This window comes from Enhydra lutris, unplaced genomic scaffold (assembly GCF_002288905.1).
Source record: "Enhydra lutris kenyoni isolate GAN:26980312 unplaced genomic scaffold, ASM228890v2 scaffoldscaffold8, whole genome shotgun sequence".
NCBI classification, from domain to species: Eukaryota; Metazoa; Chordata; class Mammalia; order Carnivora; family Mustelidae; genus Enhydra; species Enhydra lutris.
Window position 1 is genome coordinate 43,232,310 of NW_019154092.1, and position 21,521 is coordinate 43,253,830.

The 21,521-nt window shown below is 34.1% G+C and overlaps 1 protein-coding gene across 1 annotated transcript in view; it reads left to right on the forward strand.

The window, feature by feature from the left end:
• The window catches only part of LOC111142438 (SMAD family member 4), a 53,553-nt gene that overhangs the window by 24,299 nt on the left and 7,733 nt on the right, over positions 1–21,521 (forward strand). Inside the window, exons 5-10 of the mRNA XM_022495568.1 lie at positions 215–427; positions 3,743–3,862; positions 3,957–4,073; positions 5,556–5,606; positions 13,383–13,566; positions 14,670–14,838. Of these exons, the coding sequence (XP_022351276.1) occupies positions 215–427; positions 3,743–3,862; positions 3,957–4,073; positions 5,556–5,606; positions 13,383–13,566; positions 14,670–14,838 (854 nt within the window). The remainder of the gene's footprint in view (positions 1–214; positions 428–3,742; positions 3,863–3,956; positions 4,074–5,555; positions 5,607–13,382; positions 13,567–14,669; positions 14,839–21,521) is intronic.

Genomic DNA, 21,521 nt, shown 5'->3' on the forward strand with positions numbered 1-21,521 from the left:
GGGGTCAGTCAGGTTGATTCATAGAATATATCTGAGATACCTACTTCTAAATAAATATTTTTGGATATAAAGTATTCTTTTCAAATATGAAAGAAATTTGAGTTAGAGTTATTTACACTATAGTTGATTTTAGGTGTTGTCATATTACAAGATTTTTTTTTTCTGGTAACTGAAGCTTATAAGGTTTTAAAATGTGTTTAATTTTTTTATATAGCTCCACCAAGTATGTTGGTGAAGGATGAGTATGTTCATGACTTTGAGGGACAGCCATCATTATCAACTGAAGGGCATTCAATTCAAACCATCCAGCATCCACCAAGTAATCGTGCCTCAACGGAGACGTACAGCACCCCAGCTCTGTTAGCTCCGTCTGAGTCTAATGCTACCAGCACCACCAACTTTCCCAACATTCCTGTGGCTTCCACAAGTGAGTAGTAGAATCAAATGTAGTCCGCAAGTTGATCTTACCCTATTTAATATTTGTATGTCATCATTATATCTACTTGGAGGAAAACTCCAAGTAAGTAAAAATTAAAAGTACTGTGGTATCTTTTATAGGAAAAAAGTATTAAATTGGTTTCTCAGTTGGTCCTGAAAAAAGTGGTGTTTATAATTTACTTAAATTTTTTTATGTTGATGTACAGTCACTTGGAATTTAAGTAATGACTTTGATTATAATACTGATTTAAGTTAGTGGTCTAATTTGTAATTTCTCTACTATTACATGCAGAAATAAGAATTGTCTTGCACTTTCGGATGTATTTTAGAGAAGCATTTAAGCAGTTAACAAGTAGTTTTGGACCAAGATGTTTATAAAAATCTCTGTCAATTGAACTGTACACTTTGCTTTAATCAGGGTTTCTGTTGTGCTGTATCTGGCAGAATATTACTTTGTAATAGTCATTTTCAGTTTTCCTTTGTACAAACTTAGAAAAAGCGATCTTGATCATGTTTATAATATATATATTATATACAATAATATGTATATTATAATAATAATATGTATAATATATAATATATATATCCTTCAAGATAGACATTAAGTATTCTAGTCTGTTTTGAAATAAAGCTAAATTCTAGGTATCTATGTATTATTATTAATTATTTTTAACCAAGAAATCTTTTTCAAAAAGATTCTTCCCATGACAGAGATGCCATTGTCTTTGCCACATTGTAGAGGCAGAGGGCTATTAGGTTTATCTTTTCTTGGGGCCCGATCAGGCAATAATGACTCTGTTCTATAAATACTGCTATTTATTTTCACAGTACCGAAGTTTGCACAGTTTGCTGTTTGGCAATCAGGTTTTTTTTGTTTTGTTTTGTTTTAAACTAATTACAGAGCAGGGTCTTGGCCTATATATGGTGTTATTTGTACCTGGTTGCTAAGGAGATTGTATCTAAGCCCACATCAGCAGTAATTGTTGCTAGATCTGGACTAGTACTTTATTAGCAGCTACCAAAGGGAGCAGTATTCTATTTACTTTAATATCTGATCAGATTCAAAATAGAAATTTGATCTTTGGAATAAATAGAGGACTGATTTCTCTAATTAAGTTTATAAGTATGGTGTACCAAATATCCTCCCTCTAATTCATTTTACCTCTTCAAAGCAATATATTTTGGATTTGCTTTGTAAGATGACGGTCTCACCATAGGCAACATATTCTAAGTGGAGTTTAGAGGTTAAGCACCTACTTTAGAACCTGGACCCTCTTAATTACTTAGTGCTTCTGTTATCTGTCTACTCTTTATTAACCAATTTGGAAATGTAGTTGACAGAGTAGTCAGCGATGGAGAGTAAGAGAAAGCAAGCACATTATAGCCACCCAAGCATAGATTAGTGAGAGTACAGCCACTTACTTACTTACTTCTGTTGATATTATCTGGAGATTGAATTTGCATGCCTTTGTTGATGCTTGCTAAAATGGTTTTAAGTGTTCTATGCCCTGGAGTCAAGTCCTATTAAATACTAGAAAAAGTGGTATTTGTGAAATTCTGATAATTTTTCTTGGTTATTTTTCTAATTGAATAGATGAATATTTTTCTAATTGAATAGATGATTATTTTTAGAATCTGTCACAAAATGTTCTTCTAGATCTCAAAACATGTATTGATAGAATTAAAAGGAAAAAAATAGGACTAAAACAGGAATTGGAAGACTATTTCAAATGAGCTAGTATAGTTTAGTTCTACTATTTAATTTCATCTTATATACTTGGAATTGTGGAATGGAAATATTCAGTAGAGATAACCACAGTGAGCTATTTTATAGTCTGTGTTCATTTGGCACTTGAATATTTTCAGGTTTTCTTTCTAAATATCTGTAAATTAAGATAATCTCATTTCACCTGCATAGTGACACTTTTTGTAAGTTAGCTAAGTCTGTGGCATGCATAGTTGTTAAAAGCAAGAGTAAATGTAATTAACATTTAAAGATAACTTGGAAAAAATTAGGCATATGTGTAGGGAGGGGGTTCCTAAAAACATCTTTAAAAGTAAATAATTTGGGGATTATTGCAGTAATCTCTTTAACTTTTAATTTTATAATCCTCACCATAAGGAAATGTGATTTGCAGAGAGGAGAAAAGTGTTCCTTTTCCTTGGTACTTTGAGTAATGGTGTCATTTCCTTTCTTCTATCTATATTCCCATTTGGATGAGAAAGTGATTCCAGTGATAGATAACAGTTGTGAAATTTCAGTGCTTTCCAAATGCAATAAACAATTGGCTTAATTAATGCTTGCTTGAAGAAATCAAACTTTTTCCACTTAAAAAAAAAAAAAAGAAAGCCTTAAAAATGTAGGTCGTGTGTATACCTGGCTGGTTTGGTCGGTGGAGCATGGAACTCTTCATCTCAGGGTCGTGGGTTTGAGCCCCACTTTGGGGGCAGAAATTACTTTAAAAAATAAAAAATAAAATCTTAAAAAAAATAGTAGGTCAGTAAGCAATACCGTAGAATGGTTTTTGAATAGAATAGAAACCAGACAAATCTTGCTCCTCTTGGTATATTACATATAGAACGGGTAGCTAATTTCCTGTCAATCCAGGAAGATGATAGTGTTCTTGGAAGGAGGTGATTTTTGATTTTTTAAAGTACCTGAAAAAATTTCAAAGTAGACTTATAGTTTGTTGTTGTGGTTTTTGTTTTTTGTTTCTGTTTTTCTTTTCTTTTTTCTTTTTTTTTTTACTAGCAGTGCTCTGTTGATTGAACAGTGGAGCTTGACCTTTTCTAAACTTCACCTTACCCATCACATTCCATTTAAAATATTTGCCTGCTCTGCTTTTCTTTTATCAAACTCTGCATTTTGCCATTACCAGTACCAGTGCTGATAATAATGAATTTCCAGTTTTCAACAAACTTTCTTGAGTTTGGACTTTTGGAGTCCTAATCAGAAAGGTCCAGAGCTACATGGCATGGCCAGGGATGAGCTGATGTACTTCTGAAGTTATTATGATAGACTAGACATATAGTGGGATTTTGCTGGCATTTGAAGAATATTTACAAAGGAAAAGTCCTCTGAAATTAGCTAGACATTACTTAAGGTAGAACAGTTTCGGACATTTTCAAGTTAAGGTTTGCCTTCATAGATAACTTCAGGGTTTTGATAGACCACGGACAAGTTCCATTTTTTGCCCATCTTTATAGTTGTGATTATCAGATATAATTTGTCCTTCATTTACTGTATAAAAACATAGGATTGCATCGATCAATGTACCGTATTAATGTCTTCTTATTCCTCTAGGTCAGCCTGCCAGTATACTGGCGGGCAGCCATAGTGAAGGACTGTTGCAGATAGCTTCAGGGCCTCAGCCAGGACAGCAGCAGAATGGATTTACTGGTCAGCCAGCTACTTACCATCATAGTATGTACATGCTTTTTAAAATCTTTTAAGTAGTTGAGAAAAAATAGGCAGACTTTCTAAAAGCAAATTAATCCATGTGGGCCTTAATTTTTAGACAGCACTACCACCTGGACTGGAAGTAGGAGCGCACCATACACACCTAATTTGCCTCACCACCAAAACGGCCATCTTCAGCACCACCCGCCTATGCCGCCCCATCCCGGACATTACTGTAAGCTCTCGTTTTTGTTGTAAGGGCCTTTTCTTTTTTGAGAACTGGTTTCCTTTCTATTTTTTTTTAAATGTTTTTGCATCTTTTATTCATCTTACAATTTAGTTTCATTAAATGACTACTGCTTTTTCAGCATTTTTGGTAAACAATATTTACTTTTTGTAGTTTTGTTATCATACCTTTGTTTTAGAGGAGTGATGTTTACTAAATACATTTATTTCTCTGTTGCTGATGTTTCATTAACACCACATTGATTTCCATTCATTTGTTTGTTTGCTTTTTATATGTTCTTAGATCTCATGTATACCTGTATATCCACCCTAAGTGGATTGAAACTCCTTGAGTGTCAAGATCTCAAGGTACTCATCATCATACTATTCAGCATACTGTAGACACTTAGATGTTGAATCTGTCATTACTCTGTGCAGTCTTGTTTGGGAAGGAGACTCTACTGATAATCATAGCTTGTAGTTTCAGGCAGAAGAGGAACATTGTTCATCTGGCTTAGTGAAGTCAAGAGCATACATTTTTCTTATGTATTAAATTCCTTTTCCTCCGTTATAAGAGTAATATTACCAAAGAAAACTTGGAAGATACAGAAAAGTGGAAATAAGAAAATAAAAATTACCCAGAGTGCTCCTACCTAGAGATACCTACTTCTAAAATTTTGTCGTATTTTTTCTTCCAGTCATATAAATGGGTCTCTTATACACTTGGGAGGGAAAATATCATACTGCGTATATATTGTTGTATCCTTCTTATTTTCAATTATGTTACTGTTTTTCCATGTCTTAGAGAATATACTTTTTTATGGCTGCCTGGCTCAGCATAGTGGTTAAGGTGCTGAGCTTGGACCCCTTAGCTGGCTGTGTGACCGTTGACAGGTTATATAATCCTCACTAACTAAGCCTTAAGGGTAACAATAGTATCCATTTCAAGGAATGTTGTAAGGAGTAAATGTAATACTTGTGAAGTGTTTAGCAGGATGTTTTAACACTTAATAATCTCTTAAATATCTTAGCTACTGCTCCATTATGTAAATATCCTTAATTTAATAAACCTTAAACACTTATTTTCAGAATGGACCTACAATTTGAATTATTATTATATATTACGTTGTAAATTATAGTCTATCATGTTACATGAATAATTCATTTATAATTTACATTAAGGTTTCCATGTACAATTATTGTAAATTGCTAATAGCACTTGGCACATAGCATTAAAGTGTTAGCTCTTAACTATCCACAAAAGTAACTCGAGTATTTGCTTATTATAAAGTAATCTAAACAAAGCTTTTAAATTTTTAGATATTGCATAAGCTTGATTTAAACAACTCCTGAGGTACAGTAGTTATATTTTATTAAATATTTATTAAAATATTTATTTTATTAAAAGTTTTATTAAAAGCAAGGTTTATTAAAAGTTTTAGCATTGGAAAACTTTTAATAAATAAAAATGGGATTTTTGTCTTTTCTTTAGGGCCAGTTCACAATGAGCTTGCATTCCAGCCTCCCATTTCCAATCATCCTGGTAAGTGCATTTCAACATTGATTCCCTATATTTAGATTTTCTTTATAGTAATTAAAACACACACACACGAACACACACACGTTTTAGTATAATTACAGAGTAATCTAACTTTTTAGATAAGTATAATACTCCTTATATCACATTAACTAATCAGCAGTTCATGAGTAGCTGATATAGTCACACATAGGGTGTCCATATTTGATTCTTTTTAACTGTCTGAAAGAAAAGACAAGAACTGTCTTTTTCAGCTAAAATATGAAGTAACAAAATGCTGGTTTTAGCATTGAATACATAAATATGCAGCAGAAGAAAACTAGGTTTCAAAATAGAACAGCTGTAAAAATGTAGCTTAAAAAGCCAGGGAAGAATCTGAAGTAGATGCTGAAAATAAAAATAATTCACTGTGTCTGTTTCAGAAGATAGATTCAGGAATTTTTGGTTAATTGGAGTTTTTAGAAACTTTTTGATTAAATAATCTTCAAAAGAGTAAATAACTAAATAGATTTCCTCAGTTCAGAGTTTGAATATATCTTTTTAAACTATAGAAGTATAACAGAAAATTTAAATAAAATACTGGGGGCTTCTTAGCATAAATATAGGATTTTGATTTGTTTTCCTCTATCCTTTCATACCTTTTTTCCTTAGCTTAAAAAGTTGGAAATATTTAATTTCCACTCATCACTTAATTTTTCCCCCTAATTAAAAATAATTTATTTTATTTTGAAGAATTTCAAACATACACCAAATATCAGATGCCCCCTCCCCCTAATATACTCATTCCTCAGTTTCAGCTGTTATCAGCTGTGTTTCATTGATACCCTCACCTATTATTTTGAAGGCAATCCTATAAAATTGTTTTGTGTATAAATATATGATCGTGTATTTCTAATAAAAATTTTTTAAAAGCATTGTTCCAGTAGGCATAATGATCAGTTTAAAGGTAAAGGATAACTTATAGTTCTTCAAATAGGTCTACATAATTTTCTTAAACAGTGTTCTGTTTGTTTTTTTTATGTTCTAATTTTTCTTCCAGATGTTAGAAAAACCCCAAACCATTGAGGGTAAGATTTTCAAGCTTGTGACTCTTCTCATATTTCAGTTTAAGAGATTTAAAGAGTTTCTGAATCAGAAGGCTAAATTGCTTTACAGAGACCGTATCAGAATGTGAGAACCAGTTTTACCATGCTCACCAGTATAGGTGTGATAGTTTGGTATACTTTTTGTTGATTTAGGAGGCAAATAATATTTGTTTTAAATGCTATGGCTGGGGCAGAAATACTTTTTAACCATACATGATTAGTAGTTAAATAATCCTCTTTAGTAGATTTTCTTCATGTTATTTGCATATTTATTGTAACTTTAAACGTTTTGGGGGGTTGAGGAGCCTTGCCTTTTTATAAACATTTTTACTGAGAAATAGAATATACAGAAAAGTATATAAAACAACTATATGTATAGTCTCATGAATAACATTGAGCCAACACCTAGGTAACCACCACCCAGATTGAGAATTAAAATTTGCACACCCCTAGAAAAGTTCCTATCCCATTTTCAGTCAAAAACTTTCCTTCTCCCTACCAGAGATAAGCACTATTCTGCTTTTCGTGGATACTATTTTTTTTTTTTTTTTGCTCTTTGAAAGTGGTGAATGCATCACCCGTCTAGTTTAGTAGATCAGTTTTACTTGTTTTTGAAATCATATAAATAAAATCGTTGTATCAAAATTTTAATTTGTTGTGAATAGACATTGTGTTAAGGGGAAAATCTAGAGTCATAAGAATAAGAATTTTTTCTGGCTTCAAGAGAGCATCATTGGGAGTCATGGTTCTTGGGACTTTGGGGGGGCCTCAGTGTCCATATAGATTAGTGGAAGGTGGTCTGTAGGAGGGAGGAAAACCAGAGCTCAGGAGAAAGACCCACCCTGAATGAGATGGTGAGGTGAGGTTGGAAATGGTGGCATTTAGCCGGTTATTTGGCCTCAATTTGGATTCAGCAGTTGCTTTTGGCTTCTTGATAGATGTTTTATTCTTCTCATGGTAGGACTGATGTTGAGATCTGACAGCTCCTGGTGGTTAGGGAATAGCATTAACTAGTTATGAGGATACACATTTGGAACACCCCACATTGGCAGTAAAGCTTTTGACTGTGAGTAGAATAGGAAGTGACAGTGGTTGGAATGATCCTGAAAGGTCTCTGAGTGGTTTTGCGAAGGGATTAGCTCCGTGCATACATCTTTAGTGCAATCAGCTGATTGGAACTCAGTTGCCTGTGAACTCTTTGGCTATGAATACTTACAAGTCCCAGAGGAGTTTTACCTCACAACTGTTTTCTTCATTTCTTCTCTTGTACTGTTAAGAGGATATTTAACTGGTCTCCCTATTGGGAGAGCTTCTAGTCATAGTTTAATCTCTACTCTTACTCAGTATTTCTTTCCAAATTTGAATCTAATTACTTCTCTGCTAAAGAACTTGCATCGTTTCCCCTACTTATTGCTTGGCCCAAAGGTCTAAATTCCTTAGCTGGACATATATACATACATTCTCTGATATATAATCTTGCTCCTGGTCCCTGTGTGCTTTCCTAGCCTTGTCTCTTTATGCTTTAACCATCCTGAAGCACTTACTCAGGCTTGCTCAGCTATATCATTCCTCTATGCAAAAAAAATCTGTCTGATGGTCTTGTACTCTGTATTAGTTACTTGTTCTGAACTAGAGTACTCCCCAAACTTAGCTGATTAAACCAGTAATAGCAGTCCTTGATCTTCGTTCCTGTGGGTCAGGGATCTGGGAATGGCTTGGTTGGTTTGCTCTGGACTTAGAGTTGCATGAGGTTGCAGTCAAGATGTTGGCTTGGGCTGCTGTCATCTGATGGATTTTCTGGGGCTAGAGGATTCACTTTTGCGGTGGTTTACCCACATAGCTGGTAATTCAGTGTTATTGTCTGCAGGAAACTCCATTTCTCTCTGTGTGGACCTCTCTGTAGAGCTTCTTGAGTGTCTTCACATGATAGCTAACTTCTCCCAGAGTCAGTGATCAAGAGAAGGCAAGACAGAGTCTTGGGGTCTTTTAAGACTTAGCCTCAAAAGTCACATCATAATTTCTGTAAGATCTTATTTTGTGGGCAGGGGATGACACAAGGATGTGAGTATCAGGAAATGAGAATCATTAGGGGCCACCTTGATGCCCACCCATGTACTCCTAAAGTCCTAAATGTGGCAAACTGTATTTAAGATCTAGCTGGCATATACCACTGTTGGGAAATTCTTAATCCCTGTGTCCCCTTCTATCTAGTACTTTTAATTCTTTTGTTTGTTTTTTTAAAGATTTTATTTATTTATTTGACAGAGAAAGTGAGAGAACACAAGCAGGGGGAGCAGCAGAGGGAGAGGGAGAAGCATGCTCCCTGTTGAGCAGGGAACCCGATGTGGAGCTTTATCCCAGGACCCTGGCGTTATGACCTGAGCGAAACCAACTGAACCATCCAGGCACCCCTCTAGTATTTGTAATTCTATTAAATTATAGATGTTAGTTTACAACTCTGCAATCCTGTTTCATAAAGGAATAGAAAACAAAGTTAATATTTGTTTTAGGTGTCTGGTTAATACAGCCCCTTAAGGTCTGATTAAGAAATGCTAAAATATTCTACCACAGACTTAAGGCCATTTAGATGGGAAATAACCATATACCCTGTATGTAACTATATTACATACAGTTGAAATACTGAAATGCCATCAATATATAGTGAATCTATTTTGAGAAATGATTTTTGAAGATAGTTACATAGATGATTTCAGAAATGAGGTAATATAAATTGTAAAAAAGGAAAATAATTATTATTGGTCATTACCTTGGTGTTAAGGATTTTGGTTGGGCCATATACTTGGTGATTTTTATATTTTGATAACTAAGTTGAAAAAAAATTTTTGGAAAAGGTTAATCATTTTATTTCATTTTTATAAACTAACTCTGTTTTTGCTTTTTCTTAAAGCTGAGATGTATTCATTGAATTAAATATTGATTACAAATTAAAGTGAAGAGTTTCCTCAGTGTCTTTGAGGTTGTTTTGGTAATTCACAAATGAGTTCAAATCCGCAGATTTCTACATTCAGGTTATATTCTAGTACTTAGGAACTATCTACTACTATTCAAGAGACTGCCTTTACGTGTTGATAAAAGATTTTCATAGGGTATCTTAACTCAGATCTAAATAATAAAAGAAATAATTCATAATGAATCTCTTGGGTACTGTAAATCAAGTTTTTAACTTCTTGAATGATTTTATTTCAGAAATTAAAGACAATGCTTTGGAGACTGCATTTTTCAGTGTAATTGTGCTTTATAATACATTTTCCCATTATAAAAAATTTTTTTAGCTAAGTTTTTATATTGCCAAAAAAAAAAAAAAAATCATGTTGTTAACTCAGGTTTTTAAAAACCTTTTCTCTGGCCAGTGATGAGCAGTCCATAGGCTTCATGAGACCAGCTCAACTTCACTAATTCAGCAACAAGAAGCTAAAAATACCATCAGCAAGCACATTAACAGTCCCATTCCCTTTCATATGACTTTGGACATTAAGAAAGCCGTCTCTGAACTGAGTAATTTCATCTGCTATTAATACTAGTTTTGAGAAGCTTCAGGCTTGTCACTTAATATGGCATTTGGTCCTTGGAGCAAAAGAGCAAAGAGAGATCTAGAAAGTCTTAATGAGTGTTTCCTATTACCTTCTCCTGTTTAAAAAAAAGTTTCTTCCTGGCTGTTTAGCAAATTGAGAGTGGAGTAGAGGTTTTTCACATGGTATGTTGTATCGCAGCACTGCCAAGTTTTCTGGAACCCACTTAGAGTACTTCTAGTTCTCTGTCTTGTCAGACAGTAACTCCCTTCCTCTTGCTTTCTTAGGGCTTAATCTCTTAAAAGGTGGTTGTTTTTTCATCCCTGGTCTAGGGTGTGCAATTCTGATGCCACTTTCTGTTAACTTCAAGTTTCTTAAAACTCTTCATCTCAGTACTAACAGGTCAGCTCATTCAGAGATGCAGCTTTATGTAACCATATTAGGCAAGCACACAGAAACCCCTTTGGTGACTGGAAAATAATAAAATAAGGTTTAAGTGGAGTTGCAGATGTTACAATTCATGATGATTAAAAGTATATTTTTTCATATTTAAACAGAGAGATAATACAACTCTCTTTTTCTCTCTTGAGACTCTCGTGGAAAAAGATTGCTCACCATGGCACTTCTGGATAATGTTCTTCAGTATGTACTAGGAAGTGCATGTACCTTGGACCTTATTTTTTATCCAGCATTATGAACATTCATGACTTCATGGCATTGTTTTTAACAGAATTTACTGTTTGGATTGTCTAAAGACCTCTTTAAATGCTATTACTGTTTTTTGCTTCTAGAATATTGGGTAATTGTCTTAGACAATCTCTTTAGTTTTGGCTTCAACTAATATATCTGCCAGTCACGTTTGCTGAAGCTTTTTGTTCATAGCATAATGGATGTCTTTAATACAGAATAACTTAATAAAAATTTCAGAACTAGTTTTTTTTAAGAAGGGACTTCAGTATATCACTACTTTTTCATGTTTTAATGATAACCAAACATATTTAAAATAAATGTTAAGTATTTGTGATTAGTTGATTTGATCTCTGTAGCAGAACATTTGAATTGCTGTTTTTGAATCACCATCTTCATGTGGTTGGTTTTATTAATTCTTCATTGAAAAATACTTTCTTACTTGACAACATTTTTTTTAAAGATTTTATTTATTTATTTGACAGAGAGAGAGAGATCACAAGGAGGCAGAGAGGCAGGCAGAGAGAGGGGGAAGCAGGCTCCCCGCTGAGCAGAGAGCCCGATGTGGGGCTCGATCCCAGGACCCTGAGATCATGACCTGAGCCGAAGGCAGAGGCTTAACCCACTGAGCCACCCAGGCGCCCCACTTGACAACATTTTGAAAAGCAATTAAATACATAGCTTTTACAAGATTTTTTTTTTTAAAGATTTTATTTATTTATCAGAGAGAGAACACAAGTGGGAGGAGGGGCAGAGGAGAGGGACAACAGACTCCTTACTGAGCAAGGAGACAGAAAGCAGGACGCCATGCCGGGACCCTAAGATCATGACTGGAGAGTCAGACACTTAACTGACTGAACCATGCAGGCACCCCAGATTTTACAAGATTTTTTTTTTTTTAAGTTTTTATTTATTTATTTTTTTTGTCAGAGAGAGAACACAAACAGGGGGAGTGGTAGGCATAGGGAGAAGCAGGCTCCCTGCCGAGCAAGGAGCCTGCTATGGGACTTGATCCCAGGACTCTGGGATCATGAACTGAGCTGAAGGCAGATGCTCAACTGACAGAGCCACATAGGCACCCCTACAGGATTTTTAAAATATATTTTAAGTATCAGTCATACTTCATTTTAAGATATTTTGGAAGTTTGGAAGATCTACTTTTTTGTCATTTTAAGTATCTACAGATTGTTGAAAGTTTTATTGCTGCAAATTCTAGTTTAGTCAAAGTTCATAAAGGGCACATTGAGATGCAGATAAATAATTGGTTTATCAGCAGAAAACTTTAGTCTCTAACAAGTGGCACTGGCCTTTTCTCCCCTTAAATATGTCAAATTCATTTTTATTCCAGGGCCTTTGCATTTACTTTCTTTTTGAAGTGTTCTGTTTACAGTCTTTATATACATACAAGGTCTTTCAAATTTCACCTTTTCAGATAGGATGTACCTCTGCCATCTAGTCTAAAGGATTCTTTCCAATCATTTTCTATCGCACACCCCGTTTTATTTTCTCCACAGTGTTTATCATTCCTGGAGTCCTCTTACTCATTTATTTCCTTATTTGTCTGCCTTTGCGTCACCATGAGAACAGGGACAATAGCTGTGGTATTTACTGCTGAGTATGTTGTGCCTAGAGTAATTTCCTATATACTTTCTGTGTATCTGTTAAATTAGTTAAAAAAGGAAAACCAAATAATTTCTATGTATGTTATCTCTATGTAATAATATTTGTATTCAAATAAAAATTAGAAATACTTGATCAACTCTATTTGCAGACCATACCAGATAGTAGTGCCTTTCCCCGCTCAGTCATTCCAAGTTATTTGTCATTTATTGTTGTTCAAATGAATACACTAAATACATCTGCAAAGTTAAAATTGTAGTAGTTAACATGAATTGACTTCACTAAAAATACAGATGGGACAAATGACCTTTCACCCAAGAGACAGTTGAGAATCCTGCTCACAGCAACTGTATAGTGGAGTGTAATTAACCTTGACTCTAGTCTGGGATGGTTGACTTGCTTATGCCCTTTCTCTCAATTAGGGATCTATAAAAGTATGTCATAAATTGATGTTACTCAAAAACACTTACCTGGAATATGTCTTAGAGTCAGTGTGTTTAAAAAAAAAAAGTTCAGACTATGTAGAAAACATGTACAGTCAAATGAAACATGGTGATAAAATATTTTAGAATCTGATTACTTCTGTTCTTTAAGTTCCTAATTGGCTGAGTCCTTTGAGGTAAAAACCATTAAAAATGACTAGAGTTTCAAGAATGCTCAGGTACTGAGCTGAAAAATGGAAGACATGGAAGTACCTACTTTTTAATGGATTGTCATTTTGATCAAATTCTTTTGGGTGCTTTTCAGGTGCCTCTCCCCTTCACCCTTTTTTTAGGAAAAGCTTTGTCTTAGGGAATGAACATGAATGCCGTATATCTATCTTACATGGGTAGGTGTTCTCTCCTGTTTACCTCCTGTAGCTCCTGAGTATTGGTGTTCCATCGCTTACTTTGAAATGGATGTTCAAGTAGGAGAGACATTTAAGGTTCCTTCAAGCTGCCCTATTGTTACTGTTGATGGATATGTGGACCCTTCTGGAGGAGATCGCTTTTGCTTGGGTCAACTCTCCAATGTTCACAGGACAGAAGCCATTGAGAGAGCAAGGTATTGTTGAGTGTTTAGTTAGTTATTTTAAAACTTGAACATGGTACCTTGTCATTTATTCAAAGTTACATTTTTCTGTGTACATTTATAAGATTTTTGAATATAGATAAAGGTCATCTTAAAAATTCAGAATTCATAAGCATTGCATTGTAATTACAGATGTTATTAAAAATATGATAAAAATGGTCTTTTAAGTTAGTGATGTTTTTATATTTTGAATAGTAATAGACCTTTTGGTATCCAGTTTGAAACCAATTTGTTTATTTTCTCTTATATTATTTCTATAAATCTTTTGAGAGGAAATGTAAAATGACGTGTTTCTGCAAGTATTATCTATACTGTTGGAAAAATAAAAATAGGGAAATGGTTAAGTAAATTTTGATGAACTTTCATTTTTTTATGTGTTAAAGTGTTAATTGAAAGTTTATGTAGCAAATGTAAAGGCTTAAGATGAAATATTACAGGAAAATATGCATAGTTTTTGGTATTATAAGATCTCAGATCTTTAAGGAAGTGTGTGTGTGCTTAAGTACATAATCATAGCTCTATCACTAGCTATGTGACTTTGGCAAATTACTTACTCTCTAAGCCAGTACTGTCCGATAGAATTTTCTGTGATGAAGGAAACAGTTTATACCTGTGCTGTTCATTGCAGTAGCCACTACCTACATTAAAATATGGCTGTTGAGCACTTAAAATATGACTCATGTGATTAACTGAATTCTGTAATTTAAATGAGCACATGTAGCTAGTAGCTGTTGATTTGGGCAGTGTAGCTGTAAGCTTTTATATGCCTTAGTTTCATCATTTATAAAATGGGAATAATAGTATTTACCTTACTAAATTGTGAAGGTTAAGTGAGAATTTATATTAAATATTTGGTACAGAGTAAGCATTATATATATGCTCATCATTTTTTTTTTTATGAGTGAGATATTAAAAAAGGAAGTACGCAAAAATGTTAACAGTGGGTATCTTTCAGTAATGGTGTTATATAACATCTTTTATTTAAAAAAAATATATTTGGTATGCTGTATAATCTGAACTAAAACTTATCTTTAAATACTTCCAAAACAAAATGTAATTTCCTTTTTCTTCCTAAGGTTGCACATAGGCAAAGGTGTGCAGTTGGAATGTAAAGGTGAAGGTGATGTTTGGGTCAGGTGCCTTAGCGACCATGCAGTCTTTGTGCAGAGTTACTACTTAGACAGAGAAGCTGGGCGTGCACCTGGAGATGCTGTTCATAAGATCTACCCAAGTGCATACATAAAGGTTAGTTGCAGTTTTACTCAAACATTTTAGACTTAGAAAGCTCTATTTGTTGTTTAAAAAATTGAGATGGAGGTGGGAGGAGAAGAAAAATGTCTTTTTAATGTGTTAAATAATCAGAAATTATGTTTGTGTATAAAACACATTTCCTGGGGCATATATTGACATGATTGGCTATATCTAGTTTTATGATTGTATTCATGCCCTAATGTTTTATTAATAAATTTATTAAATGTTTTAGAGTAATACACAGGCTCTTGAAAATTTTGAGTGAAATCTTCAAATTTGTATTCCTTTGATACATAATAGGTAAAAATCAGACTCTAGAAATTTATCTTAGCCAGTCTTCAGGATTATACGGAGGAGAATTCTAAAATTAATAACTTTTCAAAGTAAGAATGTGAGAAATGAAAAATTCTTCAATCCCAATTTTTAAATGTTATTTTGTACATTAAGTGAGTTTTATTTGTTATCATTTTGTATATTAAGCCTGAGGTGTTTATCATTTATTCAGCTCATTTCAATTTTAATTTATAACATATACTGCTTTTGAAAGAAAGGTAGTTGGATTTAGAAAGCCTAAATGTATTTTTAATTTCAGATTTTTAACAGTTATTCTAAGCATCTTCATTTTGGCCATTGTAAAATAGTGAAATTAACTGTAACTCATCACTTATTCCCAGGAAATTGTTAGTGTACGAATAATAGAGTCAAATAGCATATACAGAAATGGAATTGCTTGATGGCCTCACAACAACAAACTCTCATTTTCAGTTACTGCCGTTCAGTTAAAGAATACAGGGATCTTTTTTTTTAAAACAACTTTGGAATATATCAAGTATGGAGAAAATAACAAACCCTCATGTACTCACCATCCAGTTTCAGCAGTCATCAGCATTATATCAGTTTGTTTTGTGTTTATCACTGTACCTTTTTCTTCCAGTAATTTAAAGCCAATTCCAAATATTAGTTCATTCATAAAATATTCTCCTGTGAGTGACTAATTGGTAAATATTTCTAAAAGATATAATCACAATGCTGTTTATCACACTTAACAAAATTAACAGTAATTCCCTGTTGAAAGTCTTGACAATAGAGAATCTTTATAGTGTTGATCTGTTAGAACAATGGAATAGACTAGAACAATAAAATATTAAGATACATTTATTGATAGGATATTTATGATGTGGAAATATTGATTATTAAACAATATATAGAATGTGATCTTATTTTTATGAAAGAAATAATATCAAGGATATTTGTATTCATTTATATATATACCTGCAAGTCTAGAATCGTGTACATGATGTCTTACCAGGAATTGTCTCTGGGAGGTGGAATTATCTTCATTTGCATTTTCCAGTTTTTCCACAAGGAATTTTAGTTATTTGTGCTTTATTGTTATTTTTAGGTGGTGTTGGATTTCCTTGTATGCTTTGCAGTCTATTTTATGTTGGTTGGCAAATTTGCCTTGAGAGAATTAATTCATTTTATTTTTAATTTTTTTCCTCCCTGTTATTGCTTCTCCCTATAGGCAGTTTTGCCTTAGTCTGGCACCCTGGGATCCACATCTCAGAATCAGTTCTTATATTTAGGAGGTAGAGGAATTTTGTCCCATGAGGAAATTGAGTTCCAATCCCCAGGTATGCACAGGGCCTAATTCCTCTTACATAGGTTTCTGATGCTTAGCTCTGCCATGGGCAAGAATTTTATTCCTAGGTGCATTTTCCAAATTAGCTGTCAAAGTGTTTTACTAGCACTTAATTCATGGGCAGGTACCCAGTTGTAGCCCTCAAAGAGCCTGGTTCTTTTTCCAGGTTACTATAAGAAGTTGAATTACTAACCTCTACATCTTTTTTTGGTCTTGGTACCCCAAGTACCTCCTATCTTTAGTTCCTGCTCTCCACTGTAGATTTTGTTTATCCATCATCAGTAGGTGGACACATGGATTATTTCCACTTTTTGGCTCTTATGAATAATGCTGCTCTGAACATTCGTATACAGGATTTTAGGTAGATGTTTGTTTTCCTTTTCTTGGATATATATGTAGGAGTGGATTTGCTGGATCATAGGGTTGATTCTGTGTTGAACATTTTGATGGGCTGCTAGACTGTTTTCCCAAGTGGCTATATGCCATCTTACATTTCCACCAGCAATGTATATATGAGAGTTTCAGTTTCTCTGTATTCTCATCAACACTTGTTGTTATCTTTTTTATTTTAGCTATCTTAGTGGATGTGAAACAGCATCTCATTGTGGTTTTAATGTGCCCTAATGGCTAATAATATTGAACATCTTTTCATGTGTTTATTGACCATTTGTATATCTTTTCTGGAGAAATATCTATTCAGATCTTTTGCCCATTTTTAAATTGGGTTGTCATTTTATTATTGAGTTGTAAGAGTTCTTTATATATTTTGGGTATTAGTCCCTTATCAGATACATGATTTGTGCATATTTTCTGCCATTCTTTGGCTTGTCCTTCATTTCACTTTCTTGATGGTATGGTTTGCAGCATGAAAATTTTTAATCTTGGTGTAGTCCAACTTAGCTGTTCTTTGGTCACTTTTGCTTTTGGTGTCTTTTCTAAGAAACCATTGCCTGATCCAAGGTCATGAAGATTTACTCTTATGTTTTCTTCTAAGCATTTTATAGCTTTAGCTCTTTAATTTAGGTCTGTGCTCCATTTTGAGTTAATGTGTGTGTACGATGTACGGAAGGGATCCAGCTTTATTCATTTGAATGAGAATATCCAGTTGTTCTGGCAACCATTTGTTGAAAACTATTCTTTCCCTTGTGAGTTATCTTGACACCTTTGTTGAAATTCAGTTGACCTTGAATGTAAAGGTTACTTTTACTTCTGTGCTATCAATTCTGTTTCATTGATCATATATATCTATATATTTATATCTATCTATCTATCTATCTATCTGTATGTGTATCTTCTTATGACAGTACTGCTCTACTGTAGCTTTGTGGTAAGCTTAGAAATTGGGAAGTGTGAGTTTTCCAACTTTGTCCTTTCTCAGGATTCTTTCGGCTATTGACTGCTCTTTCCATGTAAATTTACTATTGGCTTGAAGGATATATACTTGTAATAGTTTTTCTATCCTTTGTGCTCTTAGCAGAGAAAGAAGCTGTTCGTGCATACCTACTCATCTATCTTGACTTGGAAATCTCTAGATTGTGTAATTTACAGTGAATGGATAAAGAACTAGAGTGTTGATTATATACTATGTGTCAGATGGTAGTTATGAATTTATTTGATGTAGGGTCATATTTAAAACATTTGAGTTAAAAAATGTGGAATTTTGTATAAGTAAAGTAATTTCAAGGATTTTTAAATAAATGTAACATCTCTATTTTGGTACAGATGGCTCTTGAAAAGCTCCTGAGGTATGAGACATAAAATCACTTGATAAAACACTCATGGGTAGATTTTTATAGTAATCTCAGGCTTTTGCCATGAACAATAAATATCTTGTGGGACACTTTAGTGGAGTAAAAAACAGCATACCGTTTTGTCGTAATAACTGTTTAAGGTTTAAAAAGAATTATTTGTTTACCAAGCATATTATTATTGTTCAGAAGAATCTTACTAGCCAGAAAGAAAGAGGTGCAGATATACGCTAAGTCTTAACCATTGGCATTTTCTTCATTTGTGAATTTTTTAGGCAGTAGTAACTAAAGGATCTGTATAGTGCTGTTTAAATTGTCATATTACCACCAGAGATAATAATACTGAGATGAATTATATTCAGGTAACATGAACTTCCGGAAGGAGTAGTACCCACACGTTGGGAATATACCTCCCCCTAACCCCCTAAACATGCACATACAAACATATTTTTCTCTTTTTAGTTAAAATGAAGAAAACAAAGCTTTGAAGAACCATTCTTTTATTTTATGAACCAAGAAGCTAGAACTAAATTGGGGGGGGGCGTTCTACTAAGATGTTAATTTTTTTCCCTTCATCTTTCATGATGTCATAGTCCCCTTACATTCATGAAAATTTGATGTAATGAAATGGCATTTTACAAGCTTTATGTGAAGCAAATGTTTGAATTCTGAGTGGCCTTGCTGTTTTGCTTTCACAAAAGTAAGATCTGTTTTGTTTTATGGTGCATACTACTGGGTAGTCAGGTTTTTTAACAGCTTTATTGAGATATTGAGATAGAATTCACATACCATGTAATTCACCCATTTAAATTTTACAGTTCAGTGATTTTTAAATATATTCAGAGTTATGCAACCCTCATCACAATCAATTTTCAAACATTTTATCACTCTGGGAAGGAACCGCGTACCCTTTAGCTGTTATTCCTCAAATCCCACCCCCCCATTTCCCTCAGCACTAGGCAACCACTCATCTACTTTTTCTCTCTACAGATTTGCCTATTCAGAACCTTTTTTATAAATGAATTAATACAGTGTGGTCTTACGTGACTTCTTTCACTAGGCATAATGTTTTCAAGCTTCATCCACATAGCATGTATCTGTACTTCATTTTTTTAATGGCTGAATAATATTCCATATACCACATCTTGTTATCCATTTGTCAGTTGATAGATAAAGAGTTTCCACTTGTTGGCTATATTATGAATGATACTACTATGAACTTTAGTGTGTACAAGTTTTTATGTGAATGTATGTTTTCATTTCTCTTGGATGTATACCTAGGAGTGGAATTGCTAGATTATGAGGTAACAAGCATTTTGAGGGACTGCCAAACTGTTTTCCAAAGTGGTTTAACCATTTTACATTCTGATCAGCAGTGTGGGAAGGTTTCAGTTTGCAGTCTCATCAACACTTGTTATTATCTGTCTTTTTGATGTTAGTCATCCTAGTGGGTGTGAGTCATTGTGCTGGTTTTTGATTTACATTTCTCTGATGCTGAGTCAGGTTTATTTTTGAACACATGCATGTTAGGGGATGCTTCTAAATCACGGGTAGGCTAGGTTGAAAGTTATAATCCTAATAACCTTCAGATTGATTAAATTGATTCTCAATTGCCATATATTGTGATTCTTACCTCCAGGTCCAGTAACTTCATAAATTCTTAATGCAGTCTTATGTTCAAATGCCCAATATAACAACACCAGTTACCCGTTTCTCTTTCTGGGTTTCTAGTTTTTGGTGTTAATTTAAACTGAGAGTATTGTAATTAAGCCTTATATATGCAAAATACCAAAATTTTGACTGGTTGAAAGACAGTATCCTGAAGATGTTCACATTGAGCTTTTTAAGACACTAACTTGGGTTAAGTAATAGGATGTAATAAACTTACATGAGAGTAACCATAGGAAACACGCTTAAATAAATGAAAGTGATTAAGTCAGGAATGGTGATCAGAAATATCTTTTGGAAGTGCCTGCGTGGCTTAGTTATCTGCCTTCAGCTCAGGTCATGTGTTCCACGTTTGACTTTGTGCTCAGCGAGGGATCTGCTTGTCACTATCCCTCTGCCCCTCCCTCCCACTCATGTTCTCTCTCTCTCTCTCAAATAAATAAAATCTTCAACAACAACAACAAAAACCAAACAAGAAAGAAAGAAAGAAAGGAAGAAATATCTTTTGGATCTGAGTGCAAAAGAATATTTAAACCTTTGGTTCCTTTGAATTGTCTTTACCAACAACTGAGTCAGATTCTGAAAGCAAAATGATTGCATTTCAGTGATAGCCTTCATTTTGCCATCCGGTATAACAGATAAAACCTGTTATGGTTTAATGGATCAGATATATATAGAGAGGCGACCCAGGTTTCACTTAGCAGTATAGCCAGTAATTATAAATTTTCTGGTTCGAGTGCTTTAATTACATAAATAATCCACTGTGGAAGGGTTTGCTGAGGTGCTTAACAAATAATTTCTACATCTGCAGATAAAAGTGATAATATTTTAAAATTTCATTTTTGTGGCTACTATAATTGTAGCTGGCGTTAGCCTAGATTTAGGCTAAGACATTCATAATTGTGATTGTTTACAACATATTGTAAGGAATCGATGTGTGAAGATCTATTGGTTATTCATGGTGGGGAGTGGGGGTATGTTGAGAGCATATTTGAACCCTAGGAATTTGTAAGTTAGTTATATTCCCTGTTCCCAGAGAGTAAGATTATATAGGTACCATACTTGGTTAGTGATGATTAAAACAATTTTTTTTTTAAAGATTTTATTTATTTATTTGACAGAGACCCAGAGAGAGAGGTAACACAAGCAGGGGGAGTGGGAGAGGGAGAAGCAGGCCTCCCGCAGAGCAGGGAGCCCAATGTGGGGCCTGACCCCAGGACCCTGGGATCATGACCTGAGCCAGAGGCAGACACACTTGATGAATGAGCCATGCAGGCATCCCGGTTAAAACAATTTTTTAAAAGTGGTTGTAAAGACCTAAATGTTAAACACAACTATATGACATCTTGGAAAGGCAAAACTATGAAGACAGTAAGATCAGTGGTTTCCTAGGGATAAGAAAGGAGGGAAGGATAAATAGGCAGAGCACAGAGGATCTTTTAGGGCATTGACACTACTCTTTATGGTACTACATACAGTATTGGAGATATATATATATATATATATGTAAAATCAAGAGTGAAACCTAATGTAAACTATGACCTTGGGTGATGATGTGTCTGTGTGGGTTCATCAATTAGGACAAATGAACAAATGTATCACTGTGCCAGGGGACATTG